This window comes from Sylvia atricapilla, chromosome 28 (genome assembly GCF_009819655.1).
Source record: "Sylvia atricapilla isolate bSylAtr1 chromosome 28, bSylAtr1.pri, whole genome shotgun sequence".
Classification (NCBI taxonomy): Eukaryota; Metazoa; Chordata; class Aves; order Passeriformes; family Sylviidae; genus Sylvia; species Sylvia atricapilla.
In genome coordinates this window covers 121,100-142,082 of record NC_089167.1, presented here as the reverse complement: position 1 = coordinate 142,082, position 20,983 = coordinate 121,100, and the positions used below count along the sequence as shown (strand labels likewise).

General features: G+C 60.3%; 1 protein-coding gene across 9 annotated transcripts; it reads right to left on the bottom strand.

Annotated features, from left to right (window-relative positions):
• Positions 1 to 109: 109 nt before the first annotated feature.
• CAMK2B (calcium/calmodulin dependent protein kinase II beta) lies at positions 110 to 20,367 on the bottom strand. Of its 9 annotated transcripts, XM_066337221.1 has the most exons (22): positions 20,248 to 20,367; positions 17,465 to 17,559; positions 15,567 to 15,626; positions 15,222 to 15,276; positions 15,081 to 15,130; positions 14,005 to 14,077; positions 12,887 to 12,959; positions 12,114 to 12,216; positions 11,695 to 11,778; positions 11,103 to 11,197; positions 10,757 to 10,879; positions 10,580 to 10,663; positions 9,893 to 9,935; positions 9,359 to 9,433; positions 7,253 to 7,290; positions 7,096 to 7,167; positions 5,655 to 5,699; positions 5,370 to 5,418; positions 2,409 to 2,484; positions 2,231 to 2,325; positions 1,689 to 1,923; positions 110 to 1,620 (listed from the first exon to the last, which is right to left on the bottom strand). In XM_066337221.1, the coding sequence occupies exons 1-21, from the start codon at positions 20,310 to 20,312 to the stop codon at positions 1,691 to 1,693; spliced, it is 1,686 nt and encodes a 561-aa protein (XP_066193318.1). In that variant the 5' UTR covers positions 20,313 to 20,367; the 3' UTR covers positions 110 to 1,620; positions 1,689 to 1,690. The 9 variants fall into 9 exon arrangements, with proteins under 9 accessions (XP_066193318.1, XP_066193309.1, XP_066193310.1 ...); XM_066337212.1 differs by lacking the exon at positions 14,005 to 14,077 and having other exon boundaries at positions 7,253 to 7,293; positions 15,065 to 15,130; positions 20,248 to 20,366; XM_066337213.1 differs by lacking the exon at positions 14,005 to 14,077 and having other exon boundaries at positions 15,065 to 15,130; positions 20,248 to 20,366.
• Positions 20,368 to 20,983: the final 616 nt, after the last annotated feature.

The following is a 20,983-nucleotide window of genomic DNA, read 5'->3' as shown; positions in this document are numbered from 1 at the left end:
TCGCTCTCTGAGGCACCCCGGGGTGGGATTTCAGATGGACATGTCCTGGGCACCCCGGCAGGGATGGATGCACTTGGCCTTCCCTCTCCGCCTCTTACTTTAATCATCATTGGTTTTTCCTCATAATTTATTTGCAGTTTTCCCGAGACAAAAACGAAATCAGAGTCATCTTTTACACTTACAAGGCTCAGAAAGAAAAGACAGAAGGTTTTTTTGGGGGGAAGGGCATGGGGGGGATATGCTGGGGAGGAGGAGACAGAAAAAGAATGAGAGGAGAGGGGAGGAAAGAGAAAAATTTGGCAACGATCCACCAGCATTCATGGGACAGGAACAGCTCAGCTCCTCGACATACAGCATTAGCGCCCGAGGGTTGCTCCCGCGCAAAGGGCATGCAGAGAAATCATCAGAATAATTAAAAAATAATTAATATCCCCCGCCCATCCCGCCCCCTCTCCCCCAGCCAAAACCAGCCCTCAGCATGGTGGGGATGCCCTGGGAAATCGTGTGGGGAGCGCCTGGGAGTCGAGTGATGCCTCTCCAGGGATGGGGGGTTGGGGGTGACGGGGTCCCCCCGAGCGCTGGCCATGGGAGGGGGGGTGCAGGATGTGCTGCCGGTGCCCCTGTGCTGGGGGGTCTCCGGCGGAGCAGCCTGTGCCCCCTAAGAGACCCATTCTCTTAGTCTAAAGTGCTTTCGATGCTGCGTCAGTGCTGGCTGGATCGTCCTGAGCCTCCCACCCCGAACCCCAACACCCCCCCGGCTGCCCTCTGCCCCCTGACATGGCACCCACATCCCCCTTGCCAAAACCTGCCAGCACCTGGAGCTGGCAACTGTGACATGGGGTGCTGGAGTGAGGATCAGTGGGATGGGGATGTGGGGGTACAGCTGGTGGACCCTCCCAAAGGCACCTGCTGTGTTCCCTGCTCAGCAGTGCCCAGGAAAAGCCTCGGGCCCCCATAGGCAGCACTCCCAGGGGAGGCACTGGAGTGGGGTGGAGGGGAGAGAGTCTGTGTGTATCCCCCCCACTTCACTCACACCCTGGCAGCCCCCCAATTGCTGGGCACCCCCGTGGGAATTCAAAAATAAATAGCTCTCTCTATGTACAGGGGCTGGGGCAGGACAGAGCAAAGCGGAGCCCAAAGAACAACATCCACCACCAGCGACAGCAACACGCCACGAGCACAGCTGGGAGGGGGGCCGGGACCCCCCCTTCCCCCCCCAGCAGAGACGGGCCGAGGGGGGGGGCTGAGCCCCCCAGCGCCCTCGCCTGTGGCCGAGCAGCTGGGTTGGGTTTGGGGGTGTGGGTGGGTTTGGGATTGGGGTGGGTTTTCCCCCTTTCATTTTTTCCTTTTTTTTTTTTTTTTTTTTTGTTGTCTTCATCATTTTGGGTTTTTGTTTTTTTTGGGTTTTTTTTTTTTTTTTTTTTTTTTTTTTTTTTGTGTTTTTTTTTTTTTTTTTGTCTTTTTGTTTTCTGCAAACACAGGCACTGGAGGGGGGAGCAGGGGCCAGGGTAGGGGGGACAGGCATGCGGACGCGTGCTTCGGGGGGCCGCAGCTCCGGCTGCCGCCTCGGCTCCCATCGCCGTCTCCATCGGGCTGGAACCAGGACAGCCACCGCAAGCTCTGTGGGGACACCCTGGTGAGCCACAACTGGGGCTCCCCGTCCCCCCGAGCCCCAAGCCCACCCTCACCTTCACTGCAGCGGGGCAACGGGGGCCCCCGAACCGTGGAAGTGGACGTTCTGCCACTTGCCGTCGCGGCGGTGCCAGACGCGGGTCTCCTCGGACTGGCTGGTGCGGGGCCGGCCCTGCGCGTCGATGTACTGGGTGAGGCGGATGTAGGCGATGCAGGCCGCGTCCTCCCCGATGACGTGCACGTGTGGGTTCAGGATGGTCGTGTGGATCGGCTTGTTGTTCTTGGAGAGCACTGCGGGGCGGCCGAGGTCAGCGGGGCTGGCACGGGCAGGGGGATGTGCACCGACGGGGCGGGGAACGGGTGAGGAGCTTGAAGGGGAAGGGGCGCGGGGCGGGGGGGCAGTGCAAGCAAATGGACGGCCCAGCAGGGGAGGGCTGGGGACAAGCAGGCGAGGTGACCAGGATGGGCAGGCAGTGGGCAAGAGACAGGGGACAGCGAAGGAGACAGGGAGATGGGATGGATCGGGTTGGGCTGGACAGGGAGAGGCTGGGCAGGGCAGGCAAGATGGGTAGGTGGCACAGGCAGGTCGGGTACTCACAGTTCTCGAAGTAGAAGCGGTGGAAGTCCATCCCCTCCACCAGGTTGCCCAATGCCTCGGGCTCAAAGGAGGTGAGCCCCGGATCGCAGATCTTCCTGCAGGCAGCAGGTGAGAGTGGCCCCGCCTGGCCCAGCCCCACCTGGCCCTGCCCCGCCCCACCCGGCCCTGCCCCACTCACGCGTAGGCCTCGAAGTCCCCGTTGTTGACGGCCTCGATGAGCTGCTCCGTGATCTTGATGATCTCCTGCTTGCGGGCTGGGGGCACGTCACTGTCACTGCCACTGCCCCAGCCCCGCGGTGACACCGTGGGGGTGGGTGGACGGGATGTGGGGATGGACATGGGACATGAAGGGGAGGCATGGGAACAGACACAGGGACAGACAGACAGACCTTGGGGGCAGAAAAACCTTGGGGACAGACAGACCGTGGGGAAAAACACAGGGACCTTGGGGGCAGACAGACTGACCATGAGGGCAGACAGACCACAGGGGCAGACACAGGGACCTTGAGGACAGACACAGAAACCATGGGGACAGACAGACACCCTTTGGGGACAGAAGGCCCTTGGGGACAGATAGGGACCACTGTGCTCCCAGGACTACCACAGCTCTACCACACCAGTATTCACATAATCCTCTCAGCATGTTTCATTGCTAGCCCAGTGCAACCCCTGCATGTCCCAGTGCTATCTAGTGTCCTCCCAGCATGCTCAAGCATCCCAGTGCCTGCTCAGCATGTCCCAGTAGTTCCAAGTACATCCCAGCATTACTCCTGCAAGTCCCAGTATATCCCAGTGCCATCACAAAACAGCCAGTTCCATACCAGTGTTTCCCAGTGCAATTCCACTGTCTCAGTGATATTCCAGTGCATCCCTGTACCCTCACAGTTCCATGCAAGTGCATCCTGATAGATCCCAGTGCAATCCTAGTGCATCCCAGAGAGGCTCCAGTGTCCTCTGATGCATCCCAGTACTATCATATTACTTCCCAGTGCATCCCAGGGCCAGCCCAGTGCATTCCAATATACCCCACTTACAGTCTAGTGCAATCCTACTGCATTCCAGTGACAGCCCAGTACACTCTAGTGCCATTCCACTACATTTCAGTCACATCCCAGAGTGAATGAAGTGAATGAGTGAATGAAGAGTGATCCCAGAGTGTTCCAATACCATTCCAGGGCATCCCAATACACCCCAATTTACACCAGTACATCTCAGGGCCATCCCACTGCATTTCAATGCAACTCAGTGCCAACCTACTGTGTTCCAGTGCCCTTCTAGTATATTCCAGTTCCATCCCAGTGCATCCCAGTATCATGCTGTTGAATTCCAGTGTTTGCCAGTGCAATTACAGTGTGTTCAAGTATCATTCCAGTGTAGCCCATCCCACTATATCCCAATGACTCACTTCATCCTGATGCCATCCCAGTCACCTTAGTTTTACCCTAGTGCATCCCATGCCACTTGAGTGCATTCCAACACAGCCCAGTTCCATCCCAGTATCTCCCAGTGCTATTCCAGAGCATATCAGTACACTCCAGTTTGCCCTGGTGCATCCCAGTAATATCTCACTGCATCTCTGTGCCAATCTCCTGTGTCCTGATGTTATTCTAGTATATCCAAATACATCCCAGTACCATTCCAGTACCATTCTACTGCTTCCCAGTGCATCCTAGTACCATTCTAGTGCATGCCAGTATACCCCAGTTCCATCCAGTGCATCCCACAGCCACTCCAATGTATCTCAATTAATCTTAGGGTTCTACTGTATCCCAGGGTTCCCCAGTGCATTCTTTTGTCACCCTAATGTGTTCCAACCACCTCAGTGCCACTTGACTATATCCCAGTTTGTCCCAGTGCATCCCAATGTCACTCCTATGCCCTCCTAGCCACTAATGTGCATTCCAACACAGCCCATTTCTATCCCAGTATAACCCAGTACTACTCCAGAGTATAACAGTACACTCCACAGCTTGTGTCAGTGACCTCTCACTACATCTCATTGCCAACATGCTGTGTCTCACTGCTATGCCAGGGCATTCCAGCAGATCCCAGTACAGCTCAGTTCTACCTAGGGCCTCCCTTGGTACCAGCCCAATGTGTTCCAGTATCACCACAGTGCATCCTGATGCCACCCCAGTGCCTTTTCAATGAACCTTAGTTGCCATTCCAGTGCCATTCCAGCATGTCACAATCTATACCATTTCCATCCAAGTGCACTCCAATGCATCCTAGTACCCTACCAGTGTGCTCCCAGTGCATCCTGGTGCTATCTCAATGAATCCTAGTGTCAGCCCCGCTCCAGCCTAGCACACTCCAGATGCATTCCAGTGCATCTGAACACTCGCCTAGTGCATCCCAGAAATGTGCCAGTACAACCATAATGCATCCCTGTGCCATTCCAGTGTACCCCAGTGAATCCTAGCACTATCCCAGTGCCATCCCAATGCATCCTGTTGCTATCCCAAATCCCACCCAGTGCATTCCAGTGCTGTCCCAGCACATGACAGTGCACCAACTGCATCTTTGTGCCATGCCAGTTCCACCCCCAGTTCATCCCAGTGCAATTCAAGGCATCCTGATACCAACCCAATGCATCCCAGCTCTATTCCAATGCATTCCATCCAGCACACTCCCAGTGCATCCAAGTGCCACCCCAACTCATCCTAGTGCCATTCCAGCACACCCCAGCACACTCTTATGCCATTCCGGCTTCATCTCAGTGTATTTCAGAGCTGCTCCAGTGCATCCCAGTGAACCAAATGCATTCTGGTGCTATACTACTGCCATCCCAGTGCCATTCCAGTGCACCCCAGTGCATCTTAGTGTCATCCCAGCACATACCAGCTCCACCCCAGTGCATTCTAGCACACTCCCAGTGCATCCCAATGCATCCTAGTGCCACCACAACTGTCCATCACAGTGCCATCCCAGTGCATCCTGAAGCCATCCCAGTTCCATTCCAGTGCACCCCAATGCATACTGGTGCCATCCTAGCACCATCCCAGTGCATTTCAAGACCCTCTCAGTGCACCCCAGTGCCATTCCAGTGCACCCCAATGCATCCTAGCACCACCCCAGTGCATCGCAGCTCCCTCCCAGTGCGTCCCAGTGCAACCCTGCCGCCCCCTGCGCCCGTCACCTTTGGTGTCCTCGTCCTCAATGGTGGTGTTGGTGCTGTCGGAGGACTCCTGCTCACAGGACGGCGGCGGTTGGGGGGGAGACACAAACAGGGGGGTCAGACCTGGCCCCGGGGGGATGGGGGGACAAGCCCGGCCAGGGCTTGGCAGGACCCCAACAATGCTGGATGCCACAGGGGGACCCCACTGTCACCGCGCCCCGTGCACACTCCTCGTCCACATCACCCCCCCCACGACATGGCTGATGCTGGGGGGAGGATGGAGGTGGAAAGCAGGGGCAGCGATACCTTGGTGCCGTCCGCGGGGTTATGAATTACAGTAGTTTGAGGCTCCTATGGGAGAAGGGAGAGAGACAGAGGCGGGGGTAGGGGGAAGCGAGAGCCCGGAGGGGACAACGAGGGGGGACGACGGATTGAGCAGCACGTGGACAGGGGCGAGGAGAGACCCAGACCGGATTTGGGAAGGGGATAGAGAGGGGGGAGAGAAGCAGAGAGTCATTAGTCCAGCAAAGCCAAATGGTTTAATTCACAGACATGAAGGGGGAAGAAAGGGGGGAAAGAGGTAGGCAGAGCCGAGGGAAAGACAAAGTGAGACCAAAAGGATGCGCTGGAGGGCAGCTCCGTGCCCCTGTCCTGCACCCCGGTGCCCAGGGGCTCCACTCACCATGCATCTGAGCATCTTGGGCATCCCTGTGTCTGAATCCCAACCATCCTGCTGCCTGCATCCCAACCATCCCTGTGTCAGGATCCTGACCATCCCAGTGCCCATATCCTGAGCACCTCCCCCATCCACAGCTTCCTGCTGCCACACATCACTGTGTGGGGTAGGCACCCCTTTCTCCATATCCTGCACTCACTGACCAACGAGGCACACCTTCCCCAGTACATAGCTGGGTATCACCCTGCCTGTATCCTGCCCTCATAGTACCACACCCCGCCCTTGTGCTGCACCCCTTGTGCCATGAAGATGACAGTGGGCATCCCTGCACCCACATCCTCCACCCACCTTCTGTTGGCATTGTCAGAGCACCCGCAAATCCTGCACCTGCTGTTCTAGACAGCCACACCTTTACTTATGTTCCCACACTCCCTGTGCCAGCTGGGCAGTCCTGTCCTGTGTCTGGATCCTGCCCCTGTGAGGTCACAGTCAGCAGCCCCATCCTTGTGACCCTGCACTTGCCATTGGCATCGCAGGGTGTCCCCGTCCCCCAACCCTTCACCCACCTTGCCATCCGTGTCACCCGGATCCTCCTGCCTGTACCTTGTCTCCATTATGGAACATCTATGCCTGTACCCGGCACCCACCGTGTTTCCATGGTGGGGCACCCCCATACTCATACCCTTGGTTCCCAGGACATTCTTATGCCTGTATCCTGCACCCACCTTGCTGTTCCCACGGCAGAAATATCTTTGTCTGTGTCCTGGACCTACCTTGTCCCTATGGTAGGACACCTGCATGACTGTGTCCTGCTCTCACGTCACTGTCCCCATGACTGAGGGAGATGCGGGGCTGTCCACATGCCTGTACCCTTCACCCACCTTGTCTGTCCAGTGGGGTCACGCTGTGCCCATGTCCTGCATACCCCTTTCCATCCTTGGGACACTCCCCCTCCCCAGCGACCCCAGGAACAGTTGATCGGGGTGCGCGCATGGTGATGGATGGGATGGGCTGGTGGGATGGATCCGATGGGATGGGAGATCTGCGGGGTGCAGCGTCGGCGGCACCTACCAGAGCGGTGGGCGGGAGGGTCCCCTTGGGGCTGGTGACACCGGCACTGCCTTTGGTGCTGTTGGTCTGGGGCTGGAGGAGAGAGATGGAAGGGGCTCAGTGGTATGGCGGGGAAGCAGCCCATCCCAGCCTCCGTCCAGCCCCTCTGGCCCCTCACCTTCACGCCGTCTGCCTTCTTGTTCAGTAAGCTCTTAGCTGCTGTGGGAGGAGACAGTGTCAGTGCTCCCCCCCCAGCACAAGAGACACTGCATGTCCCCCCAAACCCGGACCCTTCCCAGCCACCCAACCTGATCCCACCCTGGGTGCTGGCAGCACCTGCCACCCCAGTGTCAGAGAGGGGGAACACAGAAGGAAGGTGGTGTTCCCATCCTGGGGGAGGTCCCCATTTTGGAGGGGTAGCCCCCATGCAGGGAGGGGTGTCCCCATTGTAAGGGGTCTCCATTTTGAGGGGTGTCCCCATGCTGGGAGAGGTGTCCTCATCGTGGGGGTGTTCCCTTAGAGGGAGAGTCTCCATGTTGGGTGGGGTGTCCCCATCCCAGGAATCCCCATTTGGGGGTTCTCCATGCTGAGAGGGGTGTCCCCAACCTGGAGGGATCCCCAGTCTCAGGAAGGTCCCCATCCTGGGGGAAGAGAGCATCCCCATCCAGGGACGGGTTTCCCCAACCTTGTGGGGCTATTCCCATCCTGATGGGTGTCCCCATCCCAGTGGGAGGTTCCCAAACTTAGGAGGGTCCCCAACCTTGGGGGCTGTCCCCATCCTGGGAGGGATGTCCTCAACCTGTGGAGATCCCCATCCAGGCAGGGTGTCTCCATTCTGGAGGGAGGGGTCCCCAAACTCAGGGGGTCCTCAGACTCGGAGGAGGTGCCCCCAACCTGAGGGGGGTCCCCATCCTGGTGGCCCCCACATCGGGGGGACAGGGCTGGCTTACCTTGGAGAAATGCAGAGAGGAAAGCGAGAGAGAGGAGTGGGGAGGGGAGCAAGAGAGAAACGGGGTGGGGGAAGGAGGAAAAGGGGAAAAACATAAAAAAAGAACATAAAAAAGATGAGTTGAGTACAGGGAGTGGGGACGGCCACCTGCTCCCCCCCTGTCTCCCTGGAGGGAGACATGGATGGGCATGGGTATGAGCATCTGTCACTGCTACCATGATCTCTGGCCAGAGGGGGAATAGGGGGTGATGGGGACAAAAGTGGTTGTGGGGGTGTGGAAGGCAAGGGGTGTCACCTTGAGCATCCTCGTCATTTCTCCACACTGAGGGACCCCTCCCCCCACTAGCATCACAAGTTGAGGGGGGATGTGCAGTGACAAGTCCAGTGACAGCAGGGTGGCACCCACCAGCACCAAAGGAAGGGGAGGGCAGATGTGGGGAGGAAGAGATGACCCACACATCCCTCCCCTGTGGACGTATGTCTCCTCAGGAGTCCCTAGCAGGGTGTTCCCAAGGGTCCCGGTCCCTCCTCTGAAAGCAGGCGGGCGCTGAGAGGTGGGGGTTTAAACCAGAGCCAAATTGGGGGGTGGGAGAGGGGGACCCCTGGCAGGGGGGCCAGTGGTAGCCCTTTGTATGGGGGATGGTTTAAGACCCACCGAGTGTTTCGCAGCATCACAAACACTGGCTGCAGCTCTCAGAAGCTGTGGGGAGGCACATGCTGGGGGGGGCACGTGCCAGGGGAGACACATGCGAGGGGGGGGCACATGCGAGGTGGGGATGCAGGGGGGGTACGGGAGGACACAGGACATGCAGCCCACTTGCTCCCCCTTCCATGCACCGGTGTGCCCCCTCTGTGTGCATGAGGGGGGCAGTGCTGTGGGGTGGGAACAGTGGGGGGACACACCCTAATATTACCTCCCCACCCCCAGCTCCTCACTGTTGACCCAGATGTGGACCCTGGGGATGCCACCAGTGTGTCCCCCTCCAGAAACCACTGGCCCAGGGTCAAGCACTCAGCAGCCCCACCTTGGGGCTGGGGGCTGGTGCAGAGATCCTTCCCCCGGGGCCAGCTGCGGGATGACAGCAGGGGGGACAGCGGCATCTCGTGATGCCAGCGGGGAGGGGGAGAGGCTGGAGGGCTGCGGGTGGGGGCAATGCCGGGGGGCCATGCATGCGCTCCAATTTCCGAGGAGGGCACCCGAAACCCGTTGGGGAAGTGGGAGGCAGGGAGGATGGTTGGGAGAAGAGGGTGACATAGGGATAAAGGATCTGGGGACACACAGAGACCAAGCGGGGCCGGGGGGGGCCGGGGGGGGCCCTTTGCAGACGCGTCTACCTTGTTCCACCAGCCCCAGGGGGGCCCCGGCAGCGGCCGCCGACATGGTGGGAGGAGCGGTGGTCTGTCTGCCCACTGCGGGCCACGAGAGAGAGAGAGAGGGAGCAGAGCTCCTGTTAGGGGGGGCGGGGAGGGGCTGCAGCCGGGACCCCCACCTTCCCCCCTCCCCCCAAACAAGAACTCCTGGGGTGCCCATCACCCTGGCCTCAGGCCTGGGGTGTGGCTGCTGCTGTTCCATCCCCCTCCCCGTGTCGCCCCCCCGCCAGCCACCGGAGTGGGGGGGGACACACGGGGACCGGGCACTACCTGCTGCTGTGTGCGTGGGGCGGGGGGGGCCGGGTCCTGCCCCCACCTTGGCTACCACATGCCCCGTTCCTCACCGATGGGGAAAAAATGGGTGGGGGGGTTAAGGAAGGGAGGGGAGAAAGAGAGAAAGACAGCGAGATAGAGAGAGGGGGGCACCGGCCCAGGGGGAGCTTGGGAGGGGGAGCTGCGGCCCCCGGCCCCCCTGGCCAGTGGGAGCCCCCCCCTTACCTGAGAAGTTCCTGGTAGCCAACATGGTGGTGAGGATGGCACCCTGCAGGGAGGGGCAGAGTGAGCAGGGGAGAGGGTGCTGGGGTGGGACAGGCAGGATGGGGCCCTGGGAGTGCAGGGTGTGATGGGGAGTGGGTGAGATGGAGCGGGAGAAATGGGGTGATGGGATGGGGGTGGTACAAGAGGTGGCCCATGGGACTGGGAATTGGGAGAGGGGTTTGCAGGACTAGGGGGCAGGAAGGAGCCATGGGACCAGGCAATGGGACAGAGGATGTAGGTTAGGGGGTGCAGCTGGATGGGAGCGGGCTAGAGCCATAGCACAGGGGAAGATACTGGGCAGGGACAGGTGGGACTGTGCCTCACTGTGGGGTGGGACCAAAGCCCACAGCAGAGCACCAGGCACACCAGAGTGGGACCACAAGACCCAATGGGAAGGGACTGTGCCCCATGCAAGGGCACAGGAAGGCCCAGATGCGTGCCGGGGTAAGAACGTGTCATACCAGGTGCTGCCAGAGGGGGCAAGGCAGGGGTCCCACAGCGAACAGGAGAACGTCCCACAGAAGGCAGGGCAGAGGTCCCAGAGTGGACAGGGGCGGGTCCCACAGGAGAGCCCCGTGGAGAAGGCAGGGTGGTGGTGGGAGGATAAGCACTGACCCCAGCCCACACCTCCCCCACCAGCCCCCTCACCTTGAGCTTCCTTCGGGCATTGAACTTTTTCAAACACTCCACTGTCTCCTGCCTGTGCATCATGGAGGCCACGGTAGAACGTTGCTGTGGGGGACAGTGGGGTCAGCGGGGTCAGCACCAGGTGCCAGCGGTCACTGGACTGGGGTGACACACACTGGGGGGACACACTGCACTTACGCAGACCCACGGGTGCTTGAGGGCCTCATGGGCTGTGATGCGCTTGGCAGGGTTGATGGTCAGCATCTGATTGATGAGGTTTTTTGCTTCAGGGGTGACTGTGTCCCACTCAGGTGAAGGGAACTAGGGAAGCAGAGGTACATGGGGGTGACAGCTGTGGAGGGGCAGCTCCACGGCATGTGTGTCACTCTACATCCCTACATAACCCCAGCCAGTGACCAAAGACATGGTCCAAAGCCACCCCCAGGCTCTGCCTGCTAAAGATTAGCTGTATTGTCCCTCAGTAGGTTCCAGAGTTAATGGGCCAGCTGCCACAGGGCATGGGGTCCTGGCACCGGGGACTTACATCATAGGCCCCGGCCTTGATTTGTTGGTAGAGTTTGTGCTGGTCCTCATCCCAGAACGGCGGGTAGCCCACCAGCAGGATGTACAGGATGACCCCTGAGCCAGGGAGAGTGGGGTTAGGGGAGTGCAGGGACCCCAAACCACCCCTGGCTCCCTCCACCCCTGCAATTTCCCCATGACAAAGCAGTTATTCCCAATATAGCCTGTCCCCTGTGCTGCCAGGACGGCATGAACAGGGGACAGTGTGGCACTGCCGGGACATATGGCACGGGATGGCCCCAGGATGGGATCAGAGCTGGAACAGGAACTGGAACCAACACAGAAATGGCATTGGAAAGAAGGTGAAACTAGGATGGGAATTGGATAAGACTAGAACGGAGTCTGGAAAGTGCCAGAATGGGAGTGGGATGGGATCAGAATGGGACCAGGTGGGATGGGATTGGGCAGGCATTGGGCAGGGGCTGGGCAGGGATCAGGACAGGGACTGGGGTAGGGACAGGGCAGGGTTCAGGACTGGGACCGGGTCCAGGTCTGGGATGGGGGTGGAGAAGGGGCAGGGACCAGGCAGGGACTGGGCAGGGATTGGCCCTTACCACATGCCCAGATGTCCACCGGTTTGCCATAGGCCTCTTTGCGCAGGACCTCGGGGGACAGGTAGCCAGGTGTGCCAGCAAATCCTGTAACAGGGACAGAGAGATGGGTGAGTAGAGACAGGTGAGCCACAGTGGGAGGGGACAAGGACTGAGCAGGACACAGGACTGAGACATAGGCATGGGGCAGGGATGTGCTGGGCAGGGGTAGACATGGTGGGGACAGGGCAAGATGCTGTGGGCACAGAGGCATGGACATGGTGGGTATGGGATAGGATTGTGGTGGGCATGGGGCAGATGCAACAGAAACGGAGCAGGGACTCAGTGGACATGGAGGGAGACAGCAGACACAGCACATGGTGAGCAGGACACAGTGGGCAGGGGCTGGGGCTGTGGTGGGCAGGATGGGCAACAGCACTCACCAAACCAAGCCTGTTGATCCCCCTGCACCTCAATGGCAAGGCCAAAATCCGCCAGCTTCACTGCTGCCCCTTTGCACTTGCTGGCCAGGAGCAGGTTCTCCGGCTATGCAGTCACCGGGCACAGGGAGCACCAGGCATGGACAGCACCGGGCACAGACATGGGGGGAGAAAGAGAAGGGATGGGGCAAAAAGAGAGACTTAACCGCTGCCATTGACTAGGTCCTGCCCATCAGCTGGCTATCTGCTGTGGGGCTGTGGCCGTGGGTGCCCTCTGCCAATGGCCAAGGGTGCTGGATGGCACAGTACCATGGCCAGCTCAGGGTCATCCCATGTCTCACTGGACTCATCCCAACACTGGCCCCCTATCCCAGCATCCCCCTGTATCCCACCATCCCTCCATGTCCCAACCATCATCCCCTTGTGTCCTGTCCTGACTCTCCCAACCAAACTCCACCTGCTCCCACCTTCATGCCCCCATTCCCACCAGTTCACATTCCCCTGGGGAAATGGAAACGGTGGGGGGGGGGGGGTGCAGTGAGACCCTGCAGGAGCGCAGAACTGTGCCACAACTGGGGGACATATGCACATCCCCAGAAAAGGTAGCTGGGAGTGCTCAGAGCTGAGGAGATCCCCCAAGCCCAGCAAGATCTCAGTGACTCCCCAGAGCCTACTAGGCCAGGGGCACCCCCAGGTTGTGGGGACTCCAAGAACTGGGCAGAGGGAGAGGGGCAGAGAGGCAGAGGGATGGATGGGGCTTGGGAGGACACACTTACCTTGAGATCCCTGTGGACCACCCCCATCTGGTGACAGTGCAGGACAGCCTCCAGGATCTGCTGGATGCAGTGGCTGCGTGCAAATGGCAGGGGGGTCAGAGGTTCACTGCTCCCCCACCTCCCACGCCCCCTGTCCACGACCTGCACCTCCAAACCAACCCCTCTGTCCCACTGCTAGGACCCAACTGCACACAGGGGGGTACTAACAAAAACAAGTGGTGACCTTGGATTTGTGGGTGCTGTGCATGACAACGCCTCTGTACCCCTGCCAGGGGGGTCAGCCTTGGGGCATCACCCCTGGGGGTACTCCTGGGGGATCACCACCTGGGGGAGTCACCCAGAGGGCTTACCCTTGGGGAGAGTCCACCTGGGGTGGGTCATTGCCGAGGGGACACCTATGGGGATGTCACTACCTGAGGGGCGGTCATCCCTGAGGGTGTCACTCCATCCTGGGGTCTATCACCCTGGGGGCATATCACTGTCTGGGGGTCATCCCTTAGGGGTCAATCCTGGGGCATCATCCCAGGGTTTTCACTCCAAGGGGGTTACTGACTAGGGGTCATGCCTGTGGCATCATCCCTTGGGGGTCACTGGCTGGGGGTGATCCTGGTGGGGATGGTCACTGGCTGGGGGTCACCCCTCAGCACCCACCAGGTGAGCTCCAACCTTGGCACAGAGCCATGGGGTGTCATCCCAGTGGTGCTTTTGTGCCTTCCCCCTGTCCTCCATGGGAAACCCCCATTCCCCTGTTGCTGCCCAGACACTGGGATCCCCCATACAGGACTCACGGGGAAAGGGGGGGAACAAAGGATGTGGCGGGGGGGGCAGTGCACGGATGGAGACGAGACAAGAAAGAAAGAGGGAAGGAGCAAGGGGATGAGAGCCTGAAATGGGGGTGAAGGGGGGCCCCACCTAGCTGGGGGAGCAGGGGCATTAGGGGGGACAACCTCCCTATGAGGGGTGGGGCAAAAAAGGAGCGGTCAGGGAGAAAAAAGAGTGAGGAGAAAGCCCCACAGCAGGGTCCTGACGAGGGGAGCGGGGGGGCCGGGAAGCGGGGGCAGCGGTGGGTGGGGGCAGCGAGGGGGAAATGGCCCCCCCGGCCCCCCCCAGATACTGACCTGCGGCTCCCTCTGCTCAGGGGCAAAGTGATGGGTGGGAGGAACGCGGGCAAAGAGCTCATGGACACAGTGACTGCAAAACAGAACGGGGGGCGGGGGCAGGGGGCCAGGATGGAGGGTTAGGGGTGGGAAAGGGGGCAGGATATGGGGGCAGGATAGGGCAAAGGTGTGGGAGGGGGGCAGGAATGGGGTGAAGGGGTGCAGGATGGAGGGGTAGAGGATAGGAGACGGGGGCAGGATGGGGGGCAGGATGAGGTAAAGGGGGTGGGAGTGAGGGAGCAGGTTGACGGGGTGGGATGAGGTAAAGGGGGGGGAGGCAAGAAGTGGCGGTCAGGGTGTGGGGACAGGTTGAGGGTAAAGGGGTGGGAGAAAGAGGCAGGAGACAGGGATGGGAGGATAAGGGGCATTTTGGGGGCAAGGACAACTGTAGGAGGCAAAACAGGGGGCAAGGGCTGGGGGGCAGCAAGCGGAGGGCAGCCGTGGGACAAACGGATATACAGATGGACACACGGACACGCACAGAGCCCGAGCAATGTGTGATGGGAGACGAGAGGGACAGAGGGATGGGGGGAATGGATGAAGGAGGTGAGGGCACGAGGGGGACAGGGACAGGGGGGGCGGAGATGGGGGGAACGAGAGAAGGGGAGAAACAATGTTGTGAAAGCCCAGAGACCACGGGGAGGGGCACATGGTGGCACACGGGGTGCTGGGGGGCTGGAGACAGCACAGGAGGGGCCCTGGGGGCCCCCCACTTGCCACCAGCCCCCCCAGCACAGGCCATGATAGTGCCAGGACTCAGAGGCAGAGGGGGAAGCACGGGGTGGGAAGTGGAATATGGGGGGGGCCCCACCTGGGGGCCTTACCCCACCCAACAGCAGGATGGAGCCAGGAGGGGTTACAATAACACAGGGGCCGAGGGGGTGCACCCCCCCTCCCACTGGCTGCCCCCCTGCCTGCCTTGCTGGAGCTACCCCATCCCTGCAGGCCTCCCAGGGTGCAGGGTACAGGTGGCTGGGGATGTCCAGGGCTTTAGGGGGTGCGTGGTGGGGTGAAGGCTCACCTGGCATCAGCCTCACTGTAGTACTCCCGTGCCACGATGTCCTCAAAGAGCTCGCCACCCGTCACCCTGAAACACAGTCAGGCACCATATCACCTTGTGACCCCCCAGGAGCCCCTGAGCCCCGCCCAAAGCTCTGAGATTCTCCTGCCACACTCACAGGTCAAAGACGAGGTAATGAAACCCCTCCTCAGAGATGCTGTCGTGGAGTCGCACTGTGGGGACCAGATGGGGACAGGGACAGGCTCAGTCTCAGCCCCCCATGTACTCCCTGGTCCCCTACCACAGCCACTATATGTGGCACCCACGTGTGTCTACGTCACATGCAGCCCACACCTCCACACCCAGTGTCCCAAAAGTGGCACCCAGACAGACCCCAGGGTGGGACCCCATACATCCCCAGAGGGACACCCAACGTAACCCCAGGGTGTCATATAGGGTGTCCCGGGGTGGCCCCAAGCAGGTCCACAGTGGTGAGACCCCCCTGGTGTCCCCAGTCACTCACCGATGTTGGAGTGCTTGAGCAGCCGGCAGATACGCGCCTCACGCTCCAGCTTCTGGTGGTCTGGGGGGGCAGTAGTCAGGGGTGCACCTGCCCTGCCCCTCCACTCCCCCTCCATCACCTGCCCACAGCCCAACCCCAGCAAGAGCAGCCATGGATGCCCACGTGAGAGTGCACATGGCTCTGTGGGGTGTGCAGGTATGCACCAGGGGCAGAGGTGGGGATTGTACCTGTGCACTTGTGAACTTGTGTCTGGGTGTGCACATGTGCAAGTGTGTGTATGTTTGCATGTATGCTGCACATGGGTTGAGCATGTATGTGGATACAGACATGCACACACTGTGCAGGTGTGCACAGGTGTACATTCACATGTGTGCCCAAGTGTGAGGCTGTGCATCCCTGCGCACACAAACAGATGGGTGTGCACATGTGAGTAAGCACCCGTGGCTGTACTTTTGCGTGGGTATACAGGTGTGTGAGTGTGCAGGTGTGATGGGTGTGCAGGGGTATCCATGTCCTGCAGTTGTGCACACACGTGGGTGTGCCTGTGTGCAGCTGTACCTGTGTGTACCCATGTGTGCAGCCATACAGCTCTGTGGTTGTACTTGTGTGCACAGGTGTACACATGTGTGTGGCTGCACCCATGTGCATCACTCTACCTGCGTTTGTATGTGATGTGGAGTGTGCAGCTGTAGCCGTGTATGATGTTTCCTGCATGTGCAGGGGTGTACATCTGTGCAGCTCTCCATGTGTGTGACTCTACACGTGTGCCTGCAACAGCCACTGCATAAATGCACTGTATAAATGCAGCTACACCTCTGGATGTGTCTGCATACAACAGCACACAGACACATGCACAGATGTGCACACAGATCACACACAGTACACACATACATGTGTGCACCGCTCCACTCACTGCTCACACCTGTGCATACAGCTATAGCCACAGACACACACATATGCCCAAACAGAACACACACACACACACATCCTGTGCCACACTATGCTGCCTCTTATCCAGGTGCATATCCTAAACATTTACACCCCTGCACATTGTCACATGCCACACCTGCAAACACCTGTACACCCCTACTGCTGAGCTGTGAGCACACCCCACCGCACAAGCACCCACTCTGTTCACAGATCTGCACACAAAGTAGTGCCCACCCTCATGTGCAAGTACACACACATGCACACATTGTTGACATGTGCACACCCATAGCCCCGCTGACACACTGCTCACACCAGGGTGCACACCTGGGTGCACACCAAGCATGCACACACACACCCCCCTCTCTGCACACACACTCAGGAAGCCCCTGCTCACAAGTGTGTGCACACCCACATCTGTGCATACACACACCATGAACATACATATGAGCAAGCACCACGAACATGCACCTGTATACACATGCTCAGGTACCTCCCTTGCCCATGTGTGCACATACCCACCATCACACACCCCCCCATGTACACATTGCATACACCTGTACACATACAGCTCACGCCTGCACACACATGGCTCACATATGTGCACGCACAGAGCTCACACCTGTCAGTGCACACCCTCCCCCCCTGCCATCTGCTTACACCTATGTACGTGCAGGATACCCCTCAGGGACAGATGAAGTTCTGGGGGGCCCTGGGGGAGGCAGCAGGGGGTATAACAGGGATAGGCAGGGCCAGACCCCATCTCCTGGAGCATTCTCCCTGCTCCCCCCACCAGCATCCAGTGTCACCAGCACCACTGGGTTCACAGCTGTCACAGGTGTCATGGGCACCAGGGGTATCAGAGGTGCCATAGGCACCAGGGGATATCACAGGTACCAGGGATGTCTGGGAGCAAACCCCTCGGGTGCCAGAGGTGTCTTGGGGAGTCCCAGGGTTCCTGGGGGTCCTACCTCTGGCTGAGAGCTTTTTGGTGTTGATGATCTTAGCAGCGTACTCATGGCCAGTGCAGAGCTTGACACAGCGCCGGACGACTGAGAAAGCTCCCCTGGGGAGGGACAGGCTCAGCACGCCCCAAAGCACCTTGGGGGGTGGGCAGGGGGTGGCTGCCACCCATGACTCAGCACCCGAGGCCAGGGGGCTGCACCCACAGTGACTCAGCACCAGGGGGGTGAACCCCGACACAGAGGTGGGGAGGGCCATGACACACTGGGCCCCTGCCGTGGGTGTGCTGGGGGGGCACCAGGGGTTGGCTGGGGGGAAGAGGCTGGAGGGGGGGGCTCGGTGCCACGCATCACTGGGGGGAGGGTCGCGGAAAGGATCCAGCACCGGCAGCTCGTTGCCATGGGAACAGTGGGTGGCCCGGATGGCAGCAGTGGCCGTGGTGGTGGCGGTGATGGTGATGATGGCAGTGGCGGTGACAGTGGTGGTGATAGCAGTGAGCACAGGACCCAGCTGTGAGTATAGGGAGCTGGCAGCCACCAACACCCCAGGGACAGAGATGAGAAAAGCATGGTCGTGCACATGCCAGGCAGGAGCACCTGCAGCCCCTTCAAGTGCCATCAGCACCTGTCCCCCTTCCAGGATCCACGTCCCTGCACATCTCCTGCCTGTTCCCTGCCCAACAGGCCCCTCCCTGGTGGAGGGGTCAAGGCAGCATCAGGACACACAGAGGAGATCCCCATAACTGGCTAGGGACATGGTTGAGACCAGCACCACCCCAGTCCTGCCATGGAGAGGGTGCCACGTTGGACGCGTGCCCTGGGAAAGCCACAGGGCCTGGCTGTCTCCTGCCACTGCCCCATGTTCTCATGTCCTCAGGCACCAACCACCCCATGCTAGCTAGAATAGTGGGGACCCTCGCACCACCATGAGAAAAGCAGGGATTCCCAGGGCCCCGACCCCTTCCTTCCCCACGTCGCTCCCAGGACAGGGGACATGGTGGGTGCCGGCCCCTGAGGGGGGGGAGCACACCATCATGGCTCAAGCCATGCCTCAGTTTCCCTCCAGTGAGAGCAATATCCCCCCCCCCCCACCCCAGTGAGGGAGGGACACATGCGCCATGGCTGGCAGGCTACACTGAGAGATGGGAAGGGGGAAACAGGACCACGTTGCCATGGCAACCAGGATGGGCTGGATTTTGGGCAGACCTACAGAACAGCCCCCAACTGGCACCATGTTCCCCCTACTGGTACCCCCAAAGGGACTACAGCCATCCCTGCAAAATGCTCCCCCAGTCTAGGGGGGTGGTGGTGCAACCCCCCCTCACAAAAGGTCTGACTCTCTCCCCCCTCATTTTACTCCCCACCAATCCCTGCCCGTGGATGAAGGGGGAACTGCAAGCCCCATGGCCTTGGGGGCAAATGAACCCTCCTCGAAATAGTTCCTCTTCAGCTCCCCACAACACCCACCCGAGGGGGTCATGATGCAGGGGGCACAGCTGGGGGACTTGGAAGGATTCAGGGTAGCAGAGGACTCTTTAAGGCCTGGTGGGCCCAGGAGGGCTGGAATGTATAAGGACCCGAAAGGGGAGTGGATTTTGGGAGTTATATAAGGCCTAAAAGGGTCTAATAGGGGATGGGGGGAGTATGGTCTAAAAGGACCAGAGGGGAGAGGGACTGGGGGGGGGGGGTCCATGGAGATGGGGGAGGGTCTATGGAAATTGGAGGGGGCTGGAGAAATCCATCAGGGTGAGGGGCAAGGGGGTCCTGAAAGGGGAGGAGGTCTAAAAGGAGGAGGTGCCTATAAATACTCAAGGATGGTCTGGAGAATAGGGGGTGTCTGTACGGGAGCTGTAAGGACTAAGGAGGGGGGAGTCTATCAGGATTGAGGGGTGGAGGGTTTGGAAGGGACCAGGGGGGCTATAAGGACTGAAGGAAGTGGGGGTTTGTAGGAGCTTTGTGGGGGGAGTCTGGAAGGATGGGGATCTATAAGGACCAGGGAACGTGAGGGGCGGGAGGCAGTCTGTAAGGATGTGGGGGCGTTATGTGGGGATGAGGGGTCTGTGAGAATGGGGGTTCTATTGGAGTGAGGGGGTTTTAAGGACTGAGGGGGTCTGCAGGAACCAGGGACAGGATTAGGAGTGCCGGGGGAATTTGTGAAAATTGGGGGAGTTGAGGAGGAATTGGTGGGTCTGTAAGGATGGAGTGTCCATAGGGTCAAGGGCAGCTATAAGAACGGAGTGGGGGGGGTCTCTAGGGACAAGTGATGGGAACTGCAGGGGATCTGGAGGGATGGAGGAGGGGTCTGGGGTGATCAGGGCTTTCGGGAATCAGGACAAATCAGGGGAATCGAAAGGTGAGGGTCCATAAGGATGGGGAAACCTCGGGGAACAAGGGGGCTGCAGGGACTAGGAGGGGTTATAGGGAGGGGGGGCCCAGAGGAGCTGAGGGGTCCGGCCGCCGGGGAGGGCTGGAAGGCCCCAGGAGGGGGGCGGTATAAGGGGTGGGGGCCAGTGGGGGGGGGGCAGGGCCAATACCGGGGGGAGGGCAGTACCGGGGGGGGGGGAGCTGGGCAGGGCCGGTCCCAGGGGGGTGGGCTGGGGGGGGCCGATCCCGGGGGGGCGGGGGGGGCCAGTCCCGGGTGTCCCATCCCAGGGTGGGGGGAGGGAGGGGGGATGCGTCACGTCTGCACCGAGAGGCTTCCCGAGCCCCGGGCAGCGCCCCCCGCCCCCGCCGCGCCCCGGGGCCGGGGCCAGGGCCGGGGCCGGGGCCGGGGCCGGTGCCGCCGCCCTTACTTGCCGATCTCCTCGTAGAGCTGGTACTCGTCGGTGAAACGGGTGCAGGGCACGGTGGTGGCCATGCTGCCGCCGCGCCGCGCCGCAATGAGCCGCCCCGGCACCGGCTCCGCTCGGCTCCGGCTCCGCCCGGCTCGGGGGGGCGGGGGGAGGCGCCGGGCCGGGGGAGGCTCCAGCCCGGGACAGCCCCCGCCGCCCCCCCCCGCCTGGGATCCCCCCCAACCCCCTCCGCGGGGCACCCCTCAGCTCGGACCTGCCCCCACACGCCGGGGGGATCCCCCTTGTCTCCGCAAGGGCCCCCATAACCAGACCCCGCAACCCCGGACCCCTTTACCCCAAATCACCCCTGGGAGTGGGATACCGAGACCCCACCCCTAAAGGCCAGACGTCCCCTCCCGGGACTCTCCCCCAAATAGCCCTATATCCAGACTCCCTCTGACGCATCCCCCTAGGACCCCAAATCTAGACTCACATCCACACCCCTGGCAATAGGACTCACATCCAGACCCCTCCCAAGAATCTCACAGGCCCCCGCAAAAGGACCCCAAACCTGCACCCCCTCCAGATCCCACATTCTCCCCCTAAAAAGCCCCAATATCCAGATAACCTGCTCAAAGACCCCATATGAATGACCTGCCTTCCCCCTCCCCCCTCGGGGAATCCCCCCAATACTGAGCTCCCTCCTCCTGCATCAATGTCACCCCAAACAACCCTTACAGGCTCCAATCCTTCCCTA

What these genes read in the sequence shown, in the direction of transcription:
- CAMK2B (XM_066337221.1), bottom strand. Translation starts at nt 20,312, where the DNA reads ATGGCCACCACCGTGCCCTGCACCCGTTTCACCGACGAGTACCAGCTC. An exon ending in CTGAGCAGAGGGAGCCGCAG is followed by an intron (nt 12,960 to 14,004) that starts GTCAGTATCTGG and finishes ATTTGCACGCAG; the next exon opens with CCACTGCATCCAGCAGATCC. An exon ending in CCGCTTCTACTTCGAGAACT is followed by an intron (nt 1,924 to 2,230) that starts GTGAGTACCCGA and finishes GCCGCCCCGCAG; the next exon opens with TGCTCTCCAAGAACAACAAG.